General features: G+C 40.5%; 1 protein-coding gene and 1 long non-coding RNA gene across 5 annotated transcripts in view; both read left to right on the top strand.

Annotated features, from left to right (window-relative positions):
- VTI1A (vesicle transport through interaction with t-SNAREs 1A) overlaps positions 1 to 24,888 on the top strand; it is a 306,094-nt gene that overhangs the window by 298 nt on the left and 280,908 nt on the right. For all 4 annotated transcript variants that reach the window (XM_068139374.1, XM_068139375.1, XM_068139376.1 and 1 more), the window contains exons 2-3: positions 8,362 to 8,420; positions 14,874 to 14,984. In XM_068139374.1, the coding sequence (XP_067995475.1) occupies positions 8,362 to 8,420; positions 14,874 to 14,984 (170 nt within the window). The remainder of the gene's footprint in view (positions 1 to 8,361; positions 8,421 to 14,873; positions 14,985 to 24,888) is intronic.
- LOC137441700 (uncharacterized) lies at positions 14 to 5,382 on the top strand. The gene is made up of 3 exons (XR_010987480.1): positions 14 to 439; positions 1,516 to 1,654; positions 2,492 to 5,382. It is a non-coding gene; the product is annotated as an uncharacterized lncRNA (long non-coding RNA).

The following is a 24,888-nucleotide window of genomic DNA, read 5'->3' as shown; positions in this document are numbered from 1 at the left end:
GTGAGCGGCGGGCTCCTGCGGCGGGGGGGCGACTCGCCTGGCTGCTCCGAGAGGCCGTAGTCGCCCGGCGCGCTGGGCTCTCACCTGCGCTGCTCTCCGACTTCACGGCTCTCGCTCCGCACCGCAGGCCTGTGATCCTCGTCCGTAAGAATCTCTCCAACTCCCGGCGCCTCCGGCCTCCCGGCAACAAGTGCTGGGGAAGGTGTTAGTGTGTTTTCAGCGTGGTGTCTCTGTGTCCCATCACTGGAATGTGCTTTTTTTGCTACAGGAAAGTCAGGATTGATTTCCCTGCCCCGTATTCCCTGCCCCAGCGAGCTCTCTCGTGAAATGTGTTGTGAATAACCGGACAGAATATTGTTGGCTGGACAGCTGTAAGGATCAGCCCTTCCCTGCTGCGTTGCTGTGGAGCCACGCAAAGTTACGGCAGTGCAACTGAAAGGTTGAGCAAGAGCAGGGGTCAGAGCTGGGAGGGTGTTCACAGTATCACAGTACGTTAGAGGTTGGAAGTGACCTCAAGAGATCATTGGGTCCAACCCCCCCTGCCAAAGCAGGATGAGTGTTTGCTGTACAAGTGTTACTGCTGAATGCTTGTTACTATGATCGTGCCACAGCATCAGTAATAGAAAACAAATCTTTTTTATGTAGCATAGACAGAATTGGTGCATGGTTTAATTCAAATATGGGGTTTTTTCCTGCTTACTGTTGAAACGTTTGATTTGGATAATTGACTGTGGTGACTCACATGTAGGAGAGACTCAAAGAAATCACTGTTCATTTGCTTTAATGTGTTTGTGAGTTGCCTGCAGCATTCATGATCTGATTCATGATGTATTCTTGCAGTAGAGAAAATAATCTCTCTGTAAGGATGTTAGAGTAGAAAACTGAAAATGATCATCCCTTTAACCAGTCCAGCTGAATTGCCTAGTGCATAGTAAGTTAGTGCCCTAGTACCAGACAGGGCTGAAGCTAGTGAATTTCTGGTCTGTTTCTCCTCTAGCTTAACTTAATGCCTCTTCTGTTTCCAGGTCACTATACTTTTCTGCCTGTGCTTCCTATGCACATCTCCAAAGCTTAAACTGTAGGAGTGGGTATCTTACAAGAAGGGACTATGGTGTATTTTTATGTTAGGAAAAGGTATTACCCATTCAGGACCAAAGAATAACATCCTACTTTGTGAGCGGGGAAATGCATCATTAAGTGATGAAGTAGGGACTGTAAAAAGGATTTGAGATAGGTGGTCACCTAAACCAATGTTAATTCCTAAGTCCAAACCAAAATCTGACATACAGAAACATGGATTTTTTGAGGAGAAGCCTGTGTGATTCTGGAAGGTCATGTCCAATTCTAATCTTAGCAAGTTAGAATGTGTTCTGATAAATCTGGGTTCAATGAGCAGTCACAGGCATGATTAAAGTACAGGAAACTATGGCGAGCAGAGCTATTTGGCTGTTGAGCTTAACAAAAAGTTAAAATCTGCAGGTGCTTATGAGACAAAAAGCTTTTTCTGTTTTGTAGTGAAGCCTTACAAAAGGAAGAAGGGAGAAATCCAAAGAGTTCCTGTGATTGAAATTTAGAACTGGTATAATTTCGCCTGCTCAGCGATGATATTTAACCCATAAATGGCTACTGGAACCAATTTACTCGCAAGGATGCAGTGAGTTCCTCACAAATGTATTTAATCAAGGCAGTATTTCCTAGTGTTTCACAAAGGGATGCTCACTTTTAAACAGGGTAAATTCAAGGACCTCTTGTAGGAACAGAGAGACATAAATGCACTGCTGACTCCTCTTCTGAGAATCAGTAGTGCTACTGTGATTTGTAGAGAAGGAACAGAGATTTAATTTCTTAACCATATTCATTTTGAAAGTAATTGTTGTCTGATCAATAGTAGGAAGAATGTTCTGCTCAGTAGTAGTGGAATCTTATTCAATCAGCCTCCCTTATTCACTCACAAAGACTTTGGAGCTTAAACATGACATCTGTGAAGAGTATTGTCTTAAACAGTGACATACCCTAGAAGCAGCAGGCTTTGAAATCATGACTCTTTTATGTAGCCATGAGAAGAGGGTTTTTTGGTTTGAGAATTGACTGTCCTCTCAGAGAAGAAAGAGTTCATATTCCACCACACCTGCAGAAAGAGTAGTGTGGTACTGGGTAAATGGTCTCAAGATAAGACAGGTGTTATTTTTCTTATTTTTTTTTTTAAGATATGGCTTTTCCATATTAGGATTTGAGTCTGATTGTACATGGTTTGATCTGGCTTGCACTATAGCTACTTCTTGCACTGTACCTTTATGAGTGACTGCATTGCTTCAATTTTCAGGGCTGTTCTGTCTTTGATTAGCAAAATACTCATTACAACTTCAAAACGTTTTGCAGTCATAGCTAATAGAGGCATTTGACTACCTAGGGGGAAAAAGTGTCTCTGGATATGCTGAACACTTTAATCAGAATTATTTTAAATACACATTTTCCCCTTGTTTCTTAATAGGAATGTTTGCAAGATCTTTTCTTCTTCATCACCAGTTCTTGTGGAAATGGCTGGGAAAGCCTCAAAGAGAGAATTATGAGGTGGGAGGGGGATGTGAGGAGAGATGAACGTGAGGTGGCAGTTTTCAGCAGCACTGATTTGAGAGAGATTGCTGATGACCTTCTTCCTCCACACTGGAAGAGGCAGGATGAAAGGCATAAGGACTTACACTACTGCTGCATAATACAGAGATCTCCTGAAGTCTAGTGACGGGTTTGTTTCCTTCTGCTGCCAAAGCTGGACCTGCTGTAAGCTTCACATTCAGTTGAATTGGAGAAATACTGGTTAATTATTTTTGCAACATTCCTGCATTTTCTATGATGCTGTCTTGTGTTTTGGGAGGATGATGGCTCAACAAACAATTCTGTTGTCAGAAATGCATAAACAGTTCAGCAAGAAATGTAACAAAGGCACTCTGATTCTACAGAAACAGTAAGCAGCAGGGACAACAGAATGTCTTGGGAAGAAATGTCTTCTGTTGAGGCAAATCTCATCTGGAGAATTAAAGAAAATTTTCTGAATAGAGAAATAGCTTTTAAATAGATGTTCTATCATGCTGCAGATCTTTGAAAAAATAAGATCATTGCCTGATGTGCTTTATTAATGTTCTTTAATGTTAATGGTGTTTCAGAGAAACACCTGTCTTGTGATTTGTCCAAAAATTCACATAAATGTTGATTGCTTGATCTGAAAGAGAGTTTTATCAGCACAAATGATGATACCTTATTCTTTTCCCAACACAATAACCTCTGGGTTGTGATGGTTTTAGCCTTGAGTGCTCTCATTCGTGATACCTGCAATTTCTACTGGAAAATCACAGCACTCTATTTCAGTCTAATAGATTTAGCTGAAGAAAGTCTCACCTTTAATTTTCTACTGTACCCCTGTACTGGAGTTTACAGTCTCTGAGGTCTTTTCCAACCTTATTGATTCTATGATTATATGATTCTATTTCAGGTCTGGCTCATTGTGTTGTGCTTCTTGAACCCAGTTTTATAACCCAAATTGAGAATCACATCTGTATTGTTCCATTTGTCTCTTCTGTTGGACAGTAACTTCTGGCAGGGATGAACATATAAACCACCCTGGCCAGCACAGCAAAATCTGTAAATGGTCTATGAACTAAACCCTTTGCTATTCCATCTCTTCCTCAGAATCTACTAATAAAAAGAAGCAATTCCACAAGCACTGAGACTCCTCAGTCTTAGTCCACTTTTTAATCTCTTCATTGGTTGTGAGATCCAACTACTGCTGTGTTATCTTTCTGCGCTTGTCTACTAATTTCTGCCTTTCTGTAAGTGCTGTATTTCAGGGGACAAACAGGTGACTAATGCAAGGTCAAAGCTGAAAGAACAGAGGAAAACACAGTAAAAGCTTGTTTCTTGTGAAAAAAAAAATGCTACCATCTTGTTTGAAAAACACAGACTGGATTTCTTTGGTTTTAGTCCTTACCTAGAGAGGGGAAAAAAGTCCACTGTTTTTTCCCCTGTCTTTATCCATACTTAGTCAATTTGACCAGTTAAATTATAGAGGCTACATGAGATGTTTTCTTTGGGACCTTTTATCTGGCAATGCTGAGAGAAAAATTCTGTTCTAATTTTGGATAGATTTGATGGAGCATTATATTTTGTTTTTCTGGAAGGATGTTGCCAATTCTGTATTCTTAATAAAAAAAGTATTTAACCCTCCTTTTTAATTATTACATATGATGGAAGGAAATGAACAAGCAAGCAGGTTGGGAACTACTAAGACATAGTGAAGTTGTATGGTATATAGTATGAGGACCTTTAATTGGATTGTAACTTGTTTGTCCTGATCTGCAAGATTAGTGGCAAGCTTCTCTCAGTAACTCACTCTTGCCTCTTCTGCAGTCTCTGAGCAAGTCATCCTGTGGATATTGTGTCCTCCTTTCTCTGGGGATTCTGACTGTGAAATGTTTCCTTAGCCTAACCATGGCATTAAAATTGGAAGTAAATTGTTTGAAAACCATTCCAGCAAGGGATTTCTGATTGACAGTGTTGTAAAATGTCATGCTTCCTTTGTTCATATCAACAACTGGCCTAGAGGTATTGGCAGTCCTGCAGGCAAGTGGCTTCAAGCAGCATACTCCCACCAGGATTTTACATGGATGCAGCTAAAGGAAGAGAGGAGAATGGAAACCAATGATTGATATTTTGGTGTACTTGCTTTTCCTTGCTGAAGGTGGATCCTGCCGCCCCTTCTTGCTTTGGCATTGTGTGCCCTAGAGGAGCAGCAGTTACAATAAGTTCAGCTGCCTTCCTGGAAATCTGTGAAGGTATCCCTCCGAGGCTGCAGTGCCAGGATGTTACCCTGTGCCTGCTCTCACATCTGTGTTTAAAGGAACAAAGGCTGTTGTCAGCAGGCCTTGCTCCCATCATTTGCTGTGGTCACCGTCTGGGTGATTATGTACTGACAAATCTGAGATGATGTCAAAATGCAACTCTGGTGTTCTGTTGGAGATTAATTAACTTAACCATTGAAGATCATTGGAATACCTCTCCAGCTTTATGGGAGCAGTTTCAGCCAGACCTTCATATGTACTTTCCCTAGCAGAAGTCTGTATTTTAGTGTCTCTGTGGGTAGGTAAGGTCTTGCAGGTCACTGGAGTGCTGTGCAGTTCTTGTGATCACAAATACAGACAATTTGTACATCATGAAATATCATCCCCCAAACCCCAACTTTATTTTCCTAAATTTCATGTTACTTAATGCATATGGAAATTGTAAACCAGTCAAACTCAGGGAAATCTGACCTTGCTGTAGTACATTTATTTTCTGCTGCTGTATTTGAATTTTATTTCAGCTTCAATAAATTGGTGTTCTGTGTTTTGTATCTTACACTGTTTTTTTTCTTTCATCCATTGCCACCTTGCCTGCTTCCAAAGGGAGCAAAGAATAGAAGTGTTCGGGGATGCTGGGTAGGAGAATTGAAATGTGCCTGCAAACATGGTAAATTCTCTTTTCTTTTGGGTTTAGTCATGTCAGGAAGATAAATTTCACTAATTACATTTTCTGACTTGGGTGCCATCATGAGAACCTTGTGGTGAATTAAAGAAAGGCATTATTAGCAGAGAACTAAAAGTGCTGCACAGAAATGAGCATCTGCTGCATCTTCTGCTGTAGTAGAGTCCACCTGATGTGGCAGTGTGAATTCCAGATTTGTAAGCAAGATGCTGGTTTTTCATGGTTTAGCTTTGATGGAATTCTGGGCCTCTTTCAAGGTTATGAAGGGAAACTGGGAGGAATTAGAGGTGAGCTCTAACTTTTAATTTGGGGGGGAGAGACAAAGTGCCACCTTCTCTCTTGTGTCTCTGGCAGAGTTCCCTGTACTCAGAGGCCTGCAGAGTAATTCAAGATTTTATTCTAGCTGTGTTTTGCCAGACAAATTGTTGTTCAGTTTGTTCTGCTGCCATCCAGAAACACCTTGATTTGTTCATACAGGATATGGCAGGGTCAGAGCCTGAAAGTCTCAGCTTTAGGTGACTCATCAGCACTGGACTACTTGTGTATCAAGTCCAGTCTCAGAAGGAGTCTTTGTTGCCTTTTCAGTTGGCTGTAAGATGTTCTTGAGAACTTGGGCTTCTCTGAGAGCAATTTTGTCATAGTGAAGGACCTCAGACTATAGTCTCTGGTTTTATACTGTAAATTAATTACCTGCATGTTCTGAGTACTAGAACAGATTCTTGGTAGCCCAGTGAATTTATTATTCTTGTGAATCATGAGCTGTATGGTTTTCTCCCAGGTGGCTTGCACCAGAAGAAGACACAGTCTCAAGCTGCACCAGGGGAGGTTTAGGCTGGATGTTAGGAAGAAGTTATTTGTAGAAAGAGAGATTGCCCATTGGAATGGGCTGCCCAGGGAGGTGGTGGAGTCACCATCACTGGAGGTGTGTAGGAAGAGACTGGATGGGGTGCTTGGTGCCATGGTTTAGTTGGTTGGATGGTATTGGGTGGTAGGTTGGACCTGATGATCTCTGAGGTCTTTTCCAACCTGGTCTGGTCTGGTCTATTCTAATTCCTATTATATTCTAATTCCTATTCCTATTTTATCCTATCCTCAGAAGATGGCCAGTTATCTGCAAAGATCTCTGTTATATTAAAGGTGGAAAGATGATTTGAATCTGATCTGCTCTCTGGACAGAGTTCCAATGTATGTAACTGAAGGACAGATCATGATGTTCATGTGTCCTTAAATGAGAGTGTAAAATAGCTTAGGTAAATGAGAAGATGGATGAATCATGCAAATATGATGCAGGATACTGTGGAACAGTAGTGGGAGGACTCAGCTGAAACACAACTTGCTTAAGCAGAGGATGCTTCACCAGCAATGTAGTCCTTTCTGAAGTTCCTTTTGAGGAAGGTTGCTCTAAGGACATGTTTAGGTGACAGACATTCTGGTTCAGTCTGCTAGCTCAGCATCCCCTGATTCCTGCCTATGGCACTAGGTTTGCTTAAAAACAGCATTTCAGTCTGATAGAAGCTAAATTATGTACATTTAGTAAAGGAAGTCCCTCTTGAAATTCAGTGGCTTGTAGCATTGAGAGGATTAAAGGAGATCATCAGATAGTCTTCAGCATGTCAGTTTCGGGATACAAAGCGATCATGTGGAACAAGCAGAGGAATTCAGGCTAACAAAGAAACCCATAAAGTCTGAAGATACACAGATCAAAACTCTTGTGCCACCTTATCCACTGTGATCTCTGAGGAGCAACGAATGGAGATACTTCTATGTAATTCACTTTTTATCAAGTGAACTGCTAGCATAGATGTCTCAGGATGATCTTGGCTGCAAACAGTGGTCTGAAGGGTTCTATGTTCAGAGTTTTGTTGCTAACATCACTGAGGCAAAGGGTGGATTTACTGTCTGAAGGGTGAAGGATGTAGCCATTAGAGGGGCACAGGGCAATGCAAAAGAGTGCTAATGGTACTATTTGAAGCCCCTGAATGCCCACGGTAATTAATCAATGTGGGGAGGTTTTGTTATCCAGTGACTGAATACTCCTCAGAAAATCCCCTTTCATGCCATAACAAACCAAGTGGTCAAGCAATTGGAATATTTGGCAGATGTGACACTAAATCTTGCTTCATACCGGATTCTCTGCCTGAGAATGGATGGTTAGAGGCAGATCAAAAGTCAGGCAAGCTTTCTGTGGCTGGGGTGTAGACTTGTTGGGGAGCCTGGTGTATGCTAATAACTACATACAGCTTGTAGCTGATTTTATTTTTATTTTGTTTTCAATTTTCATCTTTTATTCCAAATTTACATGTTTATTGATGATAGAGGGCAGTGGTTCTCTTGTAGTTCCCATGACATTTCATTTTGTCTCTGTTGAAGCAAAAGAGACGGTTCCGGACCCAGCATAGGCACAGCAGAATGGAAACCTCATTTTTCTTCAGTACCTGGATTCATTATGAGCGGGATGCTCAGTTTTGTGCATCTCATATTTTGCAAATAAATAGGATAAGCCTTTGTTCTTCAGGCAGATTGTCTTTTTTTTTTTTTCCATTTGATGTGAAGTATGTGCCACCTCATGCATTTGTACACACCCAGTAAGAGCCTGCTGAGGCACAGCTCCTACACCTGGAGCAGCTTCAAGTGCTTTCCTAACTAGCGCATGCTGCGTAACAAAGCAGAAGACTTCAAGGAATTTCCAGTCTCTTTGGTTAGTTGGTTTCAGTGTGTGATGATGTCACACAATAAATTCCTTGAGCCCGTTTTAACTGATCTATAGAGGCTTCTGAAACTCTTCTCTTTATCTTTCTTTCATGGCAAGAGTGTAATTGTGTTGGTATTGTCACAATTCTGTTTCAGATGAGAAGAAGCAGATGGTTGCAAATGTTGAGAAACAGCTCGAAGAAGCGAGGGAACTGGTAGGTTCTGACTTTTCATATGTTCACTAGAAATTCCTAGGGAAAATAGTGGGATCATGAGTGGTAACATCCAGTGCACATGGTGGTCTAAAAATACTTCACAGCACTATATTAGAAAATGGATTTACTTTTTAAAATACCTCTTATTTGAGGATATGAAATACTCAAGTATATAATTGTTTTTAATTGTGTGCTAAGTGATTTAAGGTTTGTATTATTGCTGTAAGTTGTGTTTGTTATTATTGCTGTTAAGCCTGCTGGAGGCTTTGAGTTGTGGATTTAGATCTTTTAATTTAGGATTTTAATTAAATATTTACACACCTGGCCTGTTTGTTTTGTTCTTGTGAGACACATGCATCTAATTGAATCTGTCTGAATGTCTCACGGAGCAGTAGATGTTTTGTTCTCTTTTAGCAAGTGAGGCATAAAGGTATTTATTTGTTTGAGATCAAGGGGGTGATGGTAGTGTGGGGAACTGATCTGAGGAGAGTATATATGTAAACCAAGCATGAAGTAGTGGTCCACACTGACAGAAGAAAGCTTTGGCTGCATTACTTTTTAATTTTCCTTTTGTTCCCATTGTAGGCTGTCATGTCCAGCATCTGGATAGAATGTGAAAGTAAAGGAGTTGTTGGACCGACTCTTGGGTCCTGCACTTGGGTCACAACAACCCCAAGCAATGCCACAGGCTGGGGGAAGTGTGGCTGGAAAGCTGTCTGGCAGAAAGGGACCTGGGGGGTTCTACTTGACAAGCAACTAAATATAAGCAAGCAGTGTGCCCAGGTAGCCAAGAACGCAAATGGCATCCTGGCTTGTATCAGAAATACTGTGTCCAGCAGGAGCAGTGAGGTGATTGTCCCCTTGTACTCAGGTCTGGTGAGGCCACACCTTGAATATTGTGTCCAGTTTTGGGCACTTCAATACAAGAGAGATGTGGAGGTGCTGGAGCCAGTGCGGAGGAGGGCAATGAAGCTGGGGAAGGGCCTGGAGAATAAATCTTATGAAGAGCAACTGAAGGAGCTGAGGCTGTTTGGTTTGAAAAAGAGGAAGCTGAGGGGAGACCTCATTGCTATCTACAACTGCCTGAAAGAACATTGTGGAGGGGCTGGTGCTGGTCTCTTCTCACAGGTGATTAAACAAGAGGGAATGGCTTCAAGCTATGACTGGGTAGTTTTAGACTGGACATTAGGGAAAACAAAATTCACAGCAAGAGCGGTCAGGCATTGGAATGAGCTGCCCAGGGAGGTGATTGAGTTGCCAACCCTGGATGTGTTTAAGGGTTGTTTGGATGTGGTGCTTGGGGACATGGTTTAATGGTTTAGAGGTGAACTTTGTAGAGTAGGGTTATTGGTTGGACTCGGTGATCCTGAGGCTCTTTTCCAACCTGAATGTTTCTCTGAGTCTGTGATTTTAGAGGAGTGGCTGCACAAAGGTGTCGGTGACAGCTGATAGTGACTTTTTCCCACATGACCAATAGTTCCTTGCCTCAAGATGCTTTTGTTTATTGCTTGCAAGTGAGTTTGGTTTATCTAGTGTCAGAATGATAATATGATTTTTAGGGTAGGGGAAGGAAATTTGTTCTCCTAGCCTGAATTGAGCAGTTTGAATCAGTTATTTGGTGTTGGATGATGGGTTGGACATGATGATCTTGAAGGTCTCTTCCAACCTGGTCTGGTCTGGTCTGGTCTGGTCTGGTCTGGTCTGGTCTGGTCTATTCTATTCTATTCTATTCTATTCTATTCTATTCTATTCTATTCTATTCTATTCTATTCTATTCTATTCTATGTAGCACAGGAAGAAAAGACCAGGTGCTTTTTGTTTAAGAATTGAATTAGTCTTGTAGACCAGAGCATTGGAATAGCATCCAGGTAAGCTGGACTTTGGGATGACTCCCTGCAGGTTTTGCCTGTGAGGATGGCAAGATACCTGCCCTGTCTAATCTGGTGTTCTCAGTGAAAAACATGGTAAAATTACTGTTCCCTCTCAAAAGGCTGTTCTGAGAGTATGTATAGGCCTTTGGGGCACTTTCATATTCAAACAGCTGAAAGAAAGTAAAAATCTAGAAATGTTTTTTGTGCTCTTTTTGCTACAACTTGTCATGGCAAAGCAGCATAGTGGCCCAGGGAGATTATGGCGTGGGTGGTCTGATGAATAAAGCATTCAAATTTGGTTTTCTGCCCAAAGTGAGGCTGGAAGGAGCAGAAATTGTGCTAATGGCTCATTACCTCTCTCCTTATGTTGGAAAAAGGTCATCTAAATTTGTGTTTACTAGAAGAGGTAAATCCTCTATCTGTATATTTGTCCTAATGATGGTTTTCATTTTAGGTGCTGGCTTTTCTTTCACACTTTTGAATCTTGTTGCTAATGCTGCTGGACAGGTGCTTAACTCAATTACTGACTTTAAACAATTACTTAATGTGTTTGTGATTAATGTCAAGGCTTGGGCTTCAAAATCAATTTGAACAAACCTCCTAATAACAAACCTGATTAAAAAGATCCTCTTTTGAATGAAAGGCCACAGTAGAAAAATCAAAATAAATCTAATCCCTTGCTACTAATAGTTTTCATGGTATCAAATTTGTTTCATTGTCCTCAGTAGTAAAAGCTGGCATTAGCTGATACTGTTTCATTTCCTGCTTGGCTAGGAAATTACACTGTCAAATCTCACAAATATCATTGTAGAGATAATTAATTTACCTTGACTAGGCATTGTTTTGAAACACTGTCTGCTTTGTTTGGGTAAAATCACTGGTGTAACTGAGTTGATCAGTGTACAGAACTGACACCAAAACTTTCAGGCTCCCAGGCTGCCTTTTCAAGCCAGAGCTGCTGGGTAAGAGCCCTCTGGACAGAAGTCCTGGCATCGTGCATCCCATGGGGAGTATCTGAATGTTATTTTTACCAGGTTTTTAAGAAGGGTGAATGTAGTGATAGCAGAAAAATTCTTTGAGCATAACATTTAGCATGGGCTAGAAGAGGTGAAATTGGCATTTTTGAGTGAAACTCTACTTTTAAGAAGGAACACTTTTGGTGTGTTGTTTGCCTCATGTGTGTTGAGGGACATGTAACAAAATTGCTGTATTTGAAATGCTGGGTTAGTTTTATCTAGGCACTTCTTGATAATGCCACATATTTAGTGTTGTAGATGCTAAGTGATTGTTGCTTAGACCCTTTCTCTTGGTGCAGGGTTTTGTGTTTGGGGTTTTGTGTTTGGGGTTTTGTGTTTGGGGTTTTGTGTTTGGGGTTTTGTGTTTGGGGTTTTGTGTTTGGGGTTTTGTGTTTGGTTGTTTTTTGTTTGGTTGTTTTTTTTGTGGCTTTTTAGTTTGTCTTTTGTGTTTTTTTTTTTGGTTGGTTGGTTTGTTTTTTGTTATTTGTGGTTTGTTTTGTGGTGTGTTTTTTGTTTGGGCTTTTTTGCCTTTTTTTTTTGTTCGGTTTTGGTTTGCTGTTTGTTGGTTTGCTGTTTGGTTTGTTTTGTTTTAGTACAGATCTCTGTTATAATTCCTGGACTTTAAAATCAGAATAAAAGTGAAATTTCACAAAAGGCTAACAACTGGCCAGGAGAATTTCACATGGAAAAGTTCCTCAAGGAGAGAGAGTCTTATTTTAGTGTGTCAGGGGTCAATGTCAGCAGTACTAGCTTACCTTGAATTTTTGAATTGAAGTAGCAGTGGCTGCTCTGCTTTATGTTGTATTCTGTGCTGGAAGTGCACTGTGTATTGTTAGATTAAACCCTTAAGGAGCTTCAACAATGATGCTTGGTTTATGAATTTGGGCAAGAGTTAGCTGCCAGACTGCTCAGCTTTACCACAGCAGTGGCAGGTTTGAACACAGCAGTAACAGAAGTTGGAGCTTCTAAGTTTTCTGACAGAAGGTTTCAGTGCCAGCTTCAGTTTTAAGTAGAATTTAGCTCTGTTTTCCCTTGTGTATGAAAAATATGATTTTGTGACCAATTAACATGAGGCCTGAAAGGGGAAATGTGTGAAATTGGGTTTCATTTAGGTCCCTACCTGCTTGGACCGCTATTTTCTGCATGACTTTGCATGGAAATTTATCAGCTCAGCCACAAAGTGTGCCCATTTAATCTTGTGATGGAAAAAGAAAGAATTTGAAACATTGGTCAGCCTAAGTATTCATGCTTCATCATTTTCCCCTGGACCTTACACTATCTGATACTGACTCTTTAGAATGCACATTTTGGATTTCATGGGCTGCGGTTTTCAGCATTCACTTGAGAGGGAGTTTCATTTTTATATGCTAGATAAGAATTGAGACTTAAGATCTCCCAATTTTGCACATATAATTATCTGTGTGTATGAGAGGATTGTTTCCTATGTTTCTAGGACTTTTGAGATCAAATATATTGAGATGAAATTGATAAGAAAGAAGCCATTAATTCCAGCTATCAGTTTAATTTAAAACACCCCTTTGGAAAGTTAAGCCTGAGCCAAAGAACTGAGTAGAATTAGAAATTGCTTTGTGTGTTTCATTTCGTTGCTGACTATTTAATTAAAGTCTGCTTTACAATTTATTATTGAATGTAATTTTGTATAATCAGAATAGATGAGGTGGAATGACTTTGGAGGATGTGGCAATTCCATTGATTAAATTCAGATGCTTTTCCTATGAGGGTGAAATTTCAAAGTGTAAACAAGCTATTACAGAGGAATAAACTGTAGCTGTCCCTTGTGAAGACCTCTAACCAGTAGCTTGGGACCCTAATTGAAAGGTATTTCTATTCCGATGCCATAGTGCTCAACTGAGATCAGTAGGAGGTGAGTAAATATTGTTTCAGGTGCCTACAGCAACCAAGGAGAGGTATTCTTTTATCCTTTTTAAGTGGGAAAGATTTTAAGAGGCAGGTAAAGGATTCTTCAGTGTGCAAAACAGAATTCCCAAACAGACAGCACCATGTAGGGGAAGCTTTGTGACCCAGTGGGCAGTTAATTAGCAGGCAGTTCAGCCCTGGTTTATAACTCCTTTTGATTTTCTGTACCTCTGTGCCATATTCTTGCTTTTCAGACCCCTCAGTATTCTACATTTCAAGAATAAATAGATGAAGCTTTTGAAAGACACGTTCTGTCTCTGACCTATTAATTAATGCATTTGACTGTATACAAGTTTTTGAATAGTATTGTCATTAAACCCTGAAATTCAGCTGTTTCCTAGATCTCTCTGCAGACATGGGATGTAGAATTAGGCAATTACTTCAGGTTTATATACAGTGCGTGTATATATAGACACACAGAGAAAGGTGTGGGATTTAACACATCCAAGTGCCGGGTTCTGCACATCGGCCACAACAACCCCATGCAGTGCTACAGGCTGGGGTCAGAGTGGCTGGAGAGCAGCCAGGCAGAGAGGGACCTGGGGGTGCTGGTTAATGGTAGGCTGAACATGAGCCTGCAGTGTGCCCAGGCGGCTAGGAGGGCCAATGGCATCCTGGCCTGCATCAGAAACACTGTGGTCAGCAGGAGCAGGGAGGTCATTCTGCCCCTGTACACTGCACTGGTTAGGCCACACCTTGAGTACTGTGTCTAGTTCTGGGCCCCTCAGTTTAGGAAGGATGTTGACTTGCTTGAACATGTCCAGAGAAGGGCAACAAAGTTGGTGAGGGGCTTGGAATACAAGCCCGATAAGGAGAGGCTGAGGCAGCTGGGGTTGCTCAGCTTGGAGAAGAGGAGGCTCAGAGGAGACCTTATTGCTCTCTACAACTACCTGAAGGGAGGTTGTAGCCAGGTGGGAGCTAGTCTCTTCTCCCAGGCAACCAGCACCAGAACAAGAGGACACAATCTCAAGCTGTGCCAGGGGAGGTTTAGGCTAGATGTTAGGAAGAAGTTCTTCATAGAAAGAGTGTTTGCCCATTGGAATGTGCTGCCCGGGGAGGTGGTGGAGTCGCCATCGCTGGAGGTGTTCAGGAGGAGACTTGACAGGGTGCTTGGTTGCATGGTTTAGTTGATTAGGTGGTGTTGGATGATAGGTTGGACGCTATGATCTTGAAGGTCTCTTCCAACCTGGTCTGGTCTGGTCTATTCTATTCTATATATACACACATATGTATATTTTTAATGTGTATACACACACAAGTGTGTGTGTAGATAAAATACCCTTTTCAGCTAAGGGTTTCCAAAATCACACAGCTAGATGGAGGTAGGCTTTTTTTTTGAGCTACACTCATTTGCAGGAATTTATTTAACCTCAGTTTTACTATTTTCTTGTAATAAAATGTATTCTTCACTGTGGGAATTGAAATGTGTTTGACTAGAATAATTCCTGGGTTTTTTTTTGTCACTCATTTTTTTACGTTGAAGGCTGTGGAAAGATTTTGGTAAATTGTTTATATGTTGCAGAACAAATGTTTTTCTTGATAACTGTTTGTGAACAATTGAAGTAAATTCATCCTTGCTTCAGTCACCTTTTTGGTTTACATCTCTCTTCTTTATTTTTGCTTGCTAGCTTGAGCAGATGGAACTTGAAGTTCGAGAGATACCGCCTCAAAGCCGAGGAATGTACAGCAGTCGAATGAGAAGCTACAAACAAGAAATGGGCAAACTCGAAGCTGATTTCGTGAGTTTTTAATACATTTTTATAAAGAAGGCATCTCTGAGGATTTCAAAACTACCTAATTCAGTTATTCAATCAACTGAGAGAGTATTTTTGACTAGCCGGAGGGATGAGTTCTGCATGTATCTTGCTGTATTTATGGACAGATTAAAACCGAATTGAGGAGGAGGAGCTTTTGGTTTTGTAGTAGTCTCATGCCAGTATTCAAATTGCTAACCTTGTGTCCCTTTGTCCTGGATCTGAATTGTTTCTGTGCCACAAAACATTGTGAGTGTTCATGCTGTAGGCAAAATAGTCAGCTTTTAATCCTATTCTAAGGAATGACTGCTGGAACATCAAAATCACTACTTGAGTTACAATGTAGGTAGACTCTAAGTGGAAAATAATGGTTTGTGTAAGACAACTTGTAGTAATGTGGGCAGCAACATGAAAAGCAGTATAATCTCCAATCCATGGAGTTTTTTTATGTAGCTTTTCTCATGTGCATTTAATGTCTTCATCCCTGTGATTTCTTTTCTATTGCACTTAGATTCTTCTTGGCTTATGTACAAATTGCTTATAAATACTACTCTTTTTTCAAGTAATGGATGCAAACTAACAAGATTCCCTTATCTAGGGGCTTCTGCTACAGTTACCAGTCCTTTTTTTTTTGTGGCTAGGATTTGTACTGAATAGATTTACATAGAGACAAAATGATTTCCTCTAAAATCCTGAAAAAGTTCAAAGGACTTGCAAAGTGTAAGAAAATGCTGTGTTATTTGGCAGCTGCTCAGTTCCTCCAGGGTAGGGAGAAAGAAATAACTGGTGGCAGTATTTTCCATTCATTGAAGAACTGTGCATTTTCTTGGGCTGCTGGCAGCAGTTTATTCCTTCAGGGGAGTGGAGTCAATGTTTATACCTGCAGCCAGGAAATCCAGCTGACTGTCACTCCTCTGTGCTTCTGCCAAGTTGAGGAGTCACACACAAAAAAATGTATGCTAGAAGATGGTTGCAATTTTGTAAAGTTTGAGGAATCTTAGGATAAAAAGACTCACATCAAAATTTTCAGACAAGCTCATGCTGTTCCCCTGAAGGAAGAATGTATGGGCCTGCTGGCTAAACAGTGCTTTCCTAGAGAGAGCAGTTTCTGCACCAGTAGTGAATGCTGTTTATCTTCTTAGATGTGGGAGAATTTGCCATCAGCACAGGTAGACAAATGGGGGAATTGGTACTTCCATATTCCCAGGGACAAAGGAAATGGGAGAGTTCAGAACTGACAGTGTTTGTGGAAGAGGAGAAATGAACCTCTGTGGAAGAAATGCATCAGAGCACAAGGAGTTGCTTGATGAAAGAATGTAAGTGTGTGCTCAGAGCGAATGAGCAATAGCATGGGAGAGAGGAAAGAACAAGTCATAATAATGCAAAAACCCCAACAGTCCAACTGCCAAGGATGGCAGTCAGCAGGAAATCAAGGAAAGAAAGTGAAGGATGGAGAAAAGTACTGACAGAAAACAGCTTTTCTGGGAAAAATCTCAGTTATATAGAAAGTAATGTTGTTACAATTGCATTCCCTACATAATTCCATTTTCTAGGTACAGAGAGAGTGATTGCCCATTGGAATGGGCTGCCCAAGGAGGTGGTGGAGTCACCATCACTGAAGGTGGTCAAGAAGGAGACTTCATAGGGTGCTTGGTTGTATGGTTTAGTTCATTAGGTGGTGTTGGATGATAGGTTGGACACGATGATCTTGAAGGTCTCTTCCAACCTGGTTTGGTCTATTCTATTCTTTTCTATTCTTTTCTATTCTTTTCTATTCTTTTCTATTCTTTTCTATTCTTTTCTATTCTTTTATATTCTTTCCTATTCTATTCCTATTCTATTCTATGTTTGAATGTGAGGTTTTGAGAATCTTTTTTATTATTCTCTAGTTAAATACAGTTTGGTGGAAGCTACATAACAAATATTTCAGTTGTGTGTTTAAAGAGGGAAGAGGTGAAAGGAATGGAAATGTTATTTTGACTCTGTAAGATGTAGGGCTGCTGAAGGTGGAAAGTTGAAAATATTTGGTGAAATGAAAGTGCTTTTGAGTGTTCTGCCTGAATATTGAAGGGCAACGAGGCTGGTGAGAGGTCTTGAGTACAAGCCCTATGAGGAGAGGCTGAGGGAGCTGGGGTTGTTTAGCCTGGAGAAGGGGAGGCTCAGGGGTGACCTCATTGCCCTCTACAACTACCTGAAAGGTGGCTGTAGCCAGGATGGGGGTGGTCTCTTCTCCCAGGCAACCAGCACCAGAACAAGGGGACACAGTCTCAAGCTGTGCCAGGGGAAGTTTAGGCTGGAGGTGAGGAGAAAGTTCTTCACTGAGAGAGTCATTAGTCATTGGAATGTGCTGCCCAGGGAGGTGGTGGAGTCACCATCCTTGGAGGTGTTCAAGAGGGGATTGGACGTGGCACTTGGTGCCATGGTCTAGTCATGGGTCTGTGGTGACAGGTTGGACTCGATGATCCTCGAGGTCTCTTCCAACCTTGGCTGTACTGTGATACTGTGTAAAGTGTGTATTTTAATAAATGGAGTTGGAATCTCAGCTGCATTCTTGGCCTTTCTTGGCCTTTCTTCTTGTGTGAGGTAGGATGTGCACTGCGCAGAGGCCATTTCCCAATCATCCTGAACTGTGTGTTTCATTTGAAAGAAATCATGTCTGTGAAATGAATTGCAAAACATTATATACTTCAGTATAAAGTCTTTTTCATGATGTTCTGCATCTCAGACAAAGTGAATGCAGAACCAGCACTGGCATCTATCTTTCATATTCATCATATTAAGCATGAATTTTGATCTTGTGGTTATTTGTATGCCTTTATAGCATCTGGATAATTTGCCCTCAACCAAGCAGTTATGGAAAACAGCAGCACAGCGACATCGTTAAAAGTTAGGAGAAGAAAACAAGGAATGTGGTCAGTCCACTCTTTATTTGCAGGATGGACAACATTAAGGTTTATTTGTGACATGTAATATCTAATTGGTGAGCTTATTTGATTTTAGCCTGTATGTGTACTAGTGACACTATCACTTTAGTATTATATGCTACATGCTGTGGTATCTTATAGTGTTTGTTTTCTATGCTAGAAATGGATGGAGAAAAATATGGAATGTTAAGCTGAGCTGACCTGTACTTTGAAAAGTTACTCCAAAGAAGGCTTTGTAATCAAAGCAAGTTGCATTATATTCACTAATTGCTAGTCCTTGTTAATTGGAGTCACGCCTGTAGTTATTAGTGCTCTACAGTCCAGAGGTGTGCGTGGAGACAATGGCATCTCCCCCATGCACAGTCTATTGCATAAGGGTAACCCACTAATTGTATTAAACCATATCAGAGGAGGAAAAAGCCACCTTGCTCCATCTTGGCCCTCCCTCTTAGAGAGGAATAGTGGTAACAAAAAAAATAAAGCAGTTCAATTTTGTCATTAAAAATACTCACACAGCTTAGCACTGTGAATACGGATAGGGAAAATTAGCAAAGCAAGCATTGCTTCTCAGCTTAAGGCAGCAGTGGTTTCTGATGCTTGCCTCAGTACTGTACAGTCTTCCATGGGGAGCAGATGCCAGGAGCCAAATGTAGGAATAGGGCAAGCATCAAGTGCTGCTTTGCAAAGAAGCTGTACGTACCTCAAAAGGCGAAGTTCAGCCTTGCTTTGTGTGTGTGATAAATGTATCAAACCACAATAAAACTGTGAAACTTTATGCTTTATTTTTTGACTTGCAGATGTAAATCATGGCTTTATTATTTTCTTTCCAATAGTATATATAGTACTGCGTTTTTGGAGTAGGAATTAGGTCGTGAAAGCTGTAGTCCGAAAACTGCGGTGGCTCTGGGACTCCTGCACTGACCAGGCTGGCTGGGTAATCGAGACTGTGGTAATGGCTCCCTCTTGTGGCTCCAAGTGGAGTTGCAGACCACGTACTTGTGCTTTCTGGGTTGATTTCAGTCTTGGGACCACCAGCCAAAGACTTTTGGAAACTCAAACCAATCTTCTAATAAGCAGCTATTTTTTTCCCCTGCACCTACCAATGCACCATTACATGGTTTAAACTTGTAGATATTTTATTTTTGACTGTTTTCAGTTGTAGAATATCCCTGGTGAGTGCCTGTTTGAATTAAGTTCTGAGTGTGAAATACCCCTTATATTTTATTGTAGTCTTTTAAGAACATGGACTGTAAGCATTCTTTTTTTCAAATAAAACTTTTTTAATCTATTTGTTAACTGAAAATTATATGCAACTTGTGATATGGCAGTGGTAAAAGGTTTTCCAGATTTTATAAACATACTTCGACCTGGCTCATGTGAAGCTGTAACTACAGGAAATGTGTTGGCTGGGTGCTAGCATTTGTATTCCATGGATTCCATCCCAAGGATTCCATGTACTGGCTCAAGGTGAGGAAATAGAAAAATCCAAGGTGACCATATTGCACAGTAATATCCCTATGACAAAAGTGAGTACTGCACAGTCAGGTTGTAAGTGGTATGGGAATATTCAACAAGATAAATAGCCATCAAATAAAAGTGGAAGTATAGGAACTGTTCCTATTCGGGCATGGCTGCAGAGGCTAATTTTGTAGGGGCCATGTGTTATCAATTCAGGAGGCAGTACTCATTCCTCTGAAAGGCTCAGAACTGGCACTTATTTTGGTTATTCTGACTTTCAACTTAAATGCAAACAAAAGCACCAAGGGTGAGAAGTCAGATGTATGGACAGGTACATTACACAAAACTTGACTAAACATTTAAACATTTTTGGCATGAACAATAGCTTTAGTTCAGTCAGTGGCTGAGATACATACTCATATTTCATACCTTCTGCAGGTTCTGTTTAAGATCATTGTTAAAAAGGCAGCTGCTGCTAAGCTCTAAAAACATTTAAGGAGATAAGCAATGAGATTTGATAAAGTTAGCTCTTTTCACTCCAAAGTACCACCTGCATCCAAAAGCTCACCTGAACAACTACTACAGCTGAGTCAGTTATATTCTAGCTGCTTTTTGTAAATACTGATAACCTCATTTCAGGTTCAGTCACCTACCCAGACAAATATTCATATATATAAGCATAATGAATGACATTTGTCAAGCTCGTGGCCTGTACCTTTATGGCCAGAGTCTTCCCTAGCTTTCCACTTTGAGCTAAAAGTTTAAAGACTCAGCTGTTGCTGCTGGATTATTTTGTTTTACAAAGTGAAACAGTATTGCTTTATTGTTACAATAGAAGGAGGTGATTCTCGCTTTACTCCAATCTGGTGAGACCCCACCTGGAGTACTGTGTCCAGTTCTGGAGGCCCTACTACAGGAAGCATCTGGATGTGCTGGAGTGTGTCCAGAGAAGGGCTACAAGGATGATTAGTGGGCTGGAGCTCCTCTGCTATGAGGACAGACTGAGGGAGTTGGGGCTGTTCAGTCTGGAGAAAAGAAGGCTCTGAGGAGACCTAATTGTGGCCTTCCAGTATCTTAAGGGGGCCTCCAAGAAAGCTTTTTAGGGTGTCAGGTAATGATAGGACTAGGGGAAATGGAGCAAAAATAGAAATGGGGAGATTCAGATTGGATGTTAGGAAGAATTTCTTCCCCATGAGGGTGGTGAGACACTGGAACAGATTGCCCAGGGAGGTGGTAGAAGCCTCATCCCTGGAGGTTTTTAAGGCCAGGCTGGATGTGGCTCTGAGCAACCTGCTCTACTGTGAGGTGCCGCTCCCCATGGCAGGGGGTTTGGAACTAGATGATCCTTGAGGTGCCTTCCCACCCTAACAATTCTATGATTCTATGACATAAACCCATAAACTATGTGTGGGGCAGATGTGTGTGTCTTCGTACTTTAATCCCAAGGATGTTACTGAAAACAGTTGACCCACCACGTCATGCTTACGCCTGCACCCTGCATGGCCGGGCACGCACACATGCCTGTAGTGAAAACCTGCTCTTTTTGACAAATTTGGAACTTTCAAAGTCAGAAAGAACTTGAAATATCTGACTGTGGACTTTGGCAATATCATTTGGAGAAGTTGTTTTGTGAACTGAAGTTCCTCCACTGTGCCAGTTTTATAGATACTGTCACCTTCTTGAGATAAGTAATCAGTCCTCTACGCTGTACTCAAACAGCTCAATACAGAGGCATTGCCTTTTTTTTCCCTCTGCACCTTTTCTAATAACTTCTGATACGATGTTTACCTGCTTGGCTGCTGCTGAATGTTAAGCTACCCTCTTTTCTATAGAGGCAAATTCCACATTATTTTCAGTTTGTTTTAACTTGTGTCCCCACTTTGGCAGATTTGTGGTGGAAGAAGGTGGAGGCATTTGACACTTTGCAAGGACTTTATTTATATTACTGCTATTTTAAATGGGGGGAAAGCAATACAGGAAAGAATCTTTGTTGGCTTTAAAAAGTTTTTTCTAATGCTCAATGAATTTTTTATAAAAGATAATGAAGTTTTATAACTTAGATCCCCTGTAGAAAGCTTGCCCTAATCTATGTATGTCTTAAGAAAAATTGTTTTATATCTTTGTGTGGAAGTATGAAGAAGGAAGGAAGTCTGTTTCACCATGGAATTTACAAGTGATGACTTGCATTTCCTTAGAGGAAAGTGTGAAAGATGGGAGTTAACATGCTTAATTTGTAATTAACTTAAGTGGTTGTGATTGCCTTAACTGAGATTCCACAGAGGCCAGACCAGTGAAGCACATCTTATCTCCTGGGTTTTACAGTTCTGTAGATAACTGCTTACAAAGAATCCTCCCATGTTAGACTAAGAAGATGCATTTCATAGCACAGTGTGTGAAGAGATAATATCATAGAATCATAAAATGGTCTGGGTTGGGAGGGATCTCTGAAGGTCACCTAGTCCAATCCCCTCTGCAGTAAGCAGAGGCATCCTCAACTAGATCAGGTTGCCCAGATCCCTGTCAAGCCTCAATGACATGCTGGATAACCAAACACCAAATTTTTAATGTAAATAAAATTAGTTCTTTAACTAAATTATTCTCTCAGCCAACTTCACCTTGATACTCATAGAAGAGTCACTGTGTTTCTCTCCAGAGATGTTGCTCATCTATTAATACTTCGGGATAAGACTGTTGAGGTTTGTGGCACACTGTCTTTAGGTCCTTCTGCAAGTCAATGACTGTTAGAGTGGAGGTGATACACATGATTTTAAGGAAAACCAGTTTGTGGAGCACTGGACTTGGCTGAGTGATTACAAATGAAGGTGCTTTTAGGAAGTGATTTGGTGAATCAAATAATTCTTGTGTCTGGCTGGGGGCTGTGAATGAAACTCATTTGATTCACGCCTCTTTCTTTCTGCCTTCACACAAAAAATGTTTCTGTATCACATGAAGTTTATGGCAAAATGAAATCCTTCTGTAATGTGAGAGAAATTCAGCAGGACATCAGTTCTGCCTTTTTTTAATCTGACAGTTCTTGGGTATGTCTGGATGCTAGCCCAGATCAGCCTTTCCTAGGTGGAGAACTTAATTTCTCTGTTTACCATGTAATGCTTCTTACATTAAAAATTCTGCTTCTCAAAGAAGTAGAATTCAATTTGTTTGCTGTTCCTTCTAGCAGACAGTGGAGGAAATAATGTCCACTCAAAATTCCTCATAGCCAGCTGCTGAGTTAAGTGCATTCTTATACAGAAAGTGAATGATGCTTTTTGAGGAACAGAAAGGAAAGCTTTAATGTTTCCCACTTTCTTGGAGATTTCTTTCTTGGTTTAGTCAAATGATACTCCCCTACCTGTCATGCAAAAAGAATCAAGCTGTCATTGTCCTGCTTTTGATAGCAGCAGTCAAAAAGGTTCTGCAGTTGGAACGTAACTGTGGGATGCCGTGATGAATAAAGTGGAATAGAGGGTGTCTCACTCTCCCTTCGTTGTTTTGCTCACCTGCGCTGGTAAAAGTGAAAGACTGATTTGGTTTCTCTCATAAATTAGAAATATAAGATTTCCAGAAATAAAAAAAAAAAAGCAGACAAGCTGAGCAAAAAAAAAACCCCATGATTTTAACATGCTTGCTACTCAGAGGAGGACTGCACTCTCGAGTTCCTTCCCATGTTATCACTCTTCTTTCTTTATTTTTTTCCCCCCCCTTCCTTTTCTTCCAGCTAGAGTGAGGCTCATTTGTGTTTGACTGCAAAATAGGGAGAGACATGAGCTACTGATAAGGCAGAAAATAAGGAGAAAGTAGCGGTTTGACACTGGAAGGATTAATTACAGCCCTTTTCAGGTTTCTTGGTTTGTTTGTTCAGGGGATGGCACTAGATGGCACTGTTTGTTTGCCAAGCAAGCCTTTTTTGCTTTTTTTTCCCCCCTCCCCTCCTTTCCCCTTCTCCCCCTCCTCCCTTTTTTTCTTTTTTTTTTTTTGCTTTGGTAGTAACTGAAATTACTGTTTCATGAATAAAATATTTCTGGTGGGATTTGCATTTCTATATTGGCTGAAGATACTGTGTTGAATGTTTTATTAACCAGCCCAGTGCAACTGTCAGCCTATTAAAGAGATCCAATGGACCCTGTTTAGCTAAATAAACTAAATAAATCCAATTCGTCAAATTGTGTTCCTGGCTGTTTATTTTCCATCCTTTTGATGTACAGTTTATTTTAAGCTAAAGCCACACAGTTTTAAAAATTAATGTGAAAAATAGAATTTAGTGTTTGAGACATGAGGAGACTAATTGCCATGGCCAAAAATAGCTTTCCGTGATGGTGAAGTTGCTGCCTGGTAAAGGGTGAACTTTTTATGGGCTACTGATTAACTGTCCCACATCAGAAATTAGTTTGCCAAACAAATAGTTAATGGCCCTTTATTGTTATTGGGGTTTTTTTTTCCTCCTTTCTGGGGGTTGGAACTAGATGATCCTTGAGGTCTCTTCCAACCCTAACAATTCTATGATTCTGGGCTCTGTTGCCCTGATGAAATGAAACTTGAAACATAAGCATGGCTGTTAAGAGTAGCTTTTTCTACCCAGCTTCAAGAGGGTTGTGCTTCATCTTGATATTTTTCTCAATCAGAATTCAAGGGGAAATGTTTATATGATCACTACATATTAAATGCTTGTTGAAATTCCAATTGCATCATAGGCATATATTACAGCATTAAAACCAATCTCTCTGCATAGCTGAATATATTCTATGTCTGATTGTCAAACAGCTGTCAAACACTACAAATAATAGCATTCATTACATTCTGCTCGTACAAATAATATTGCAGTTACCTTGTTGGGTTTTTTTTGCTGCAAACCTTTGCCACAGAATGGCAGGAGACAGGCTATAAATTTATGGTAATGGTATTGGCATAGTAAAAATTCTTCTGTGCCAGTTTAAAATTCCTGTAAATGCAAATATATTCTGGACTTGTTAATAAGCCAAATGAAGAAACAGTGATGGATGTATTCTCTCTTTCTTTCTGATGCTTTCCTTAGCTGCTTTAATGATGTTGTGTGTTAACTTCCTTGTGTTTTACATGAAATTGAAGTTGGCAAGTATCATGTTTTGCATGGTTGTGTTTTTATGATGTCAGGTTTCCAAAAGTGAAATACTGGAATTTAGAAACATAATGTGGTTAAATTCTGTTTCTGGCTTTTCCTGCAAGAAATCCACCACAATGGATTGGAAAATCTTTGTGAGGAGCTAATGTGTTAGCATTAATTTGATAGTGCCAGGAATTCTTAAAGAAATTTGTTCAATCAGTAAATTCTGTCTTTTTGTTGTTGCTTTTGGTTTTGTACAAATTACATGTTTTTGTGGCTTCCCTTAAAGTTTAACCCAAGAGCAAAGTAGATACTTATGCAGGTATCTCCAGTGGTGGATAGAGCCCTATTTCCTCATGTCCTGAAAAATACAAAAGTATCTTAAATATTTCCAAGTTGCTAATATTTACAAATCCTGTTTAATAACTGA

The sequence above is a fragment of the Melanerpes formicivorus genome, unplaced genomic scaffold, assembly GCF_026170545.1.
Source record: "Melanerpes formicivorus ecotype bairdi unplaced genomic scaffold, bMelFor1.0.p_v2 SCAF_6, whole genome shotgun sequence".
In the NCBI taxonomy this organism is placed as follows: Eukaryota; Metazoa; Chordata; class Aves; order Piciformes; family Picidae; genus Melanerpes; species Melanerpes formicivorus.
The sequence above is the reverse complement of the archived record's forward strand: the minus strand, read 5'-3'. Positions and strand labels throughout refer to the sequence as shown.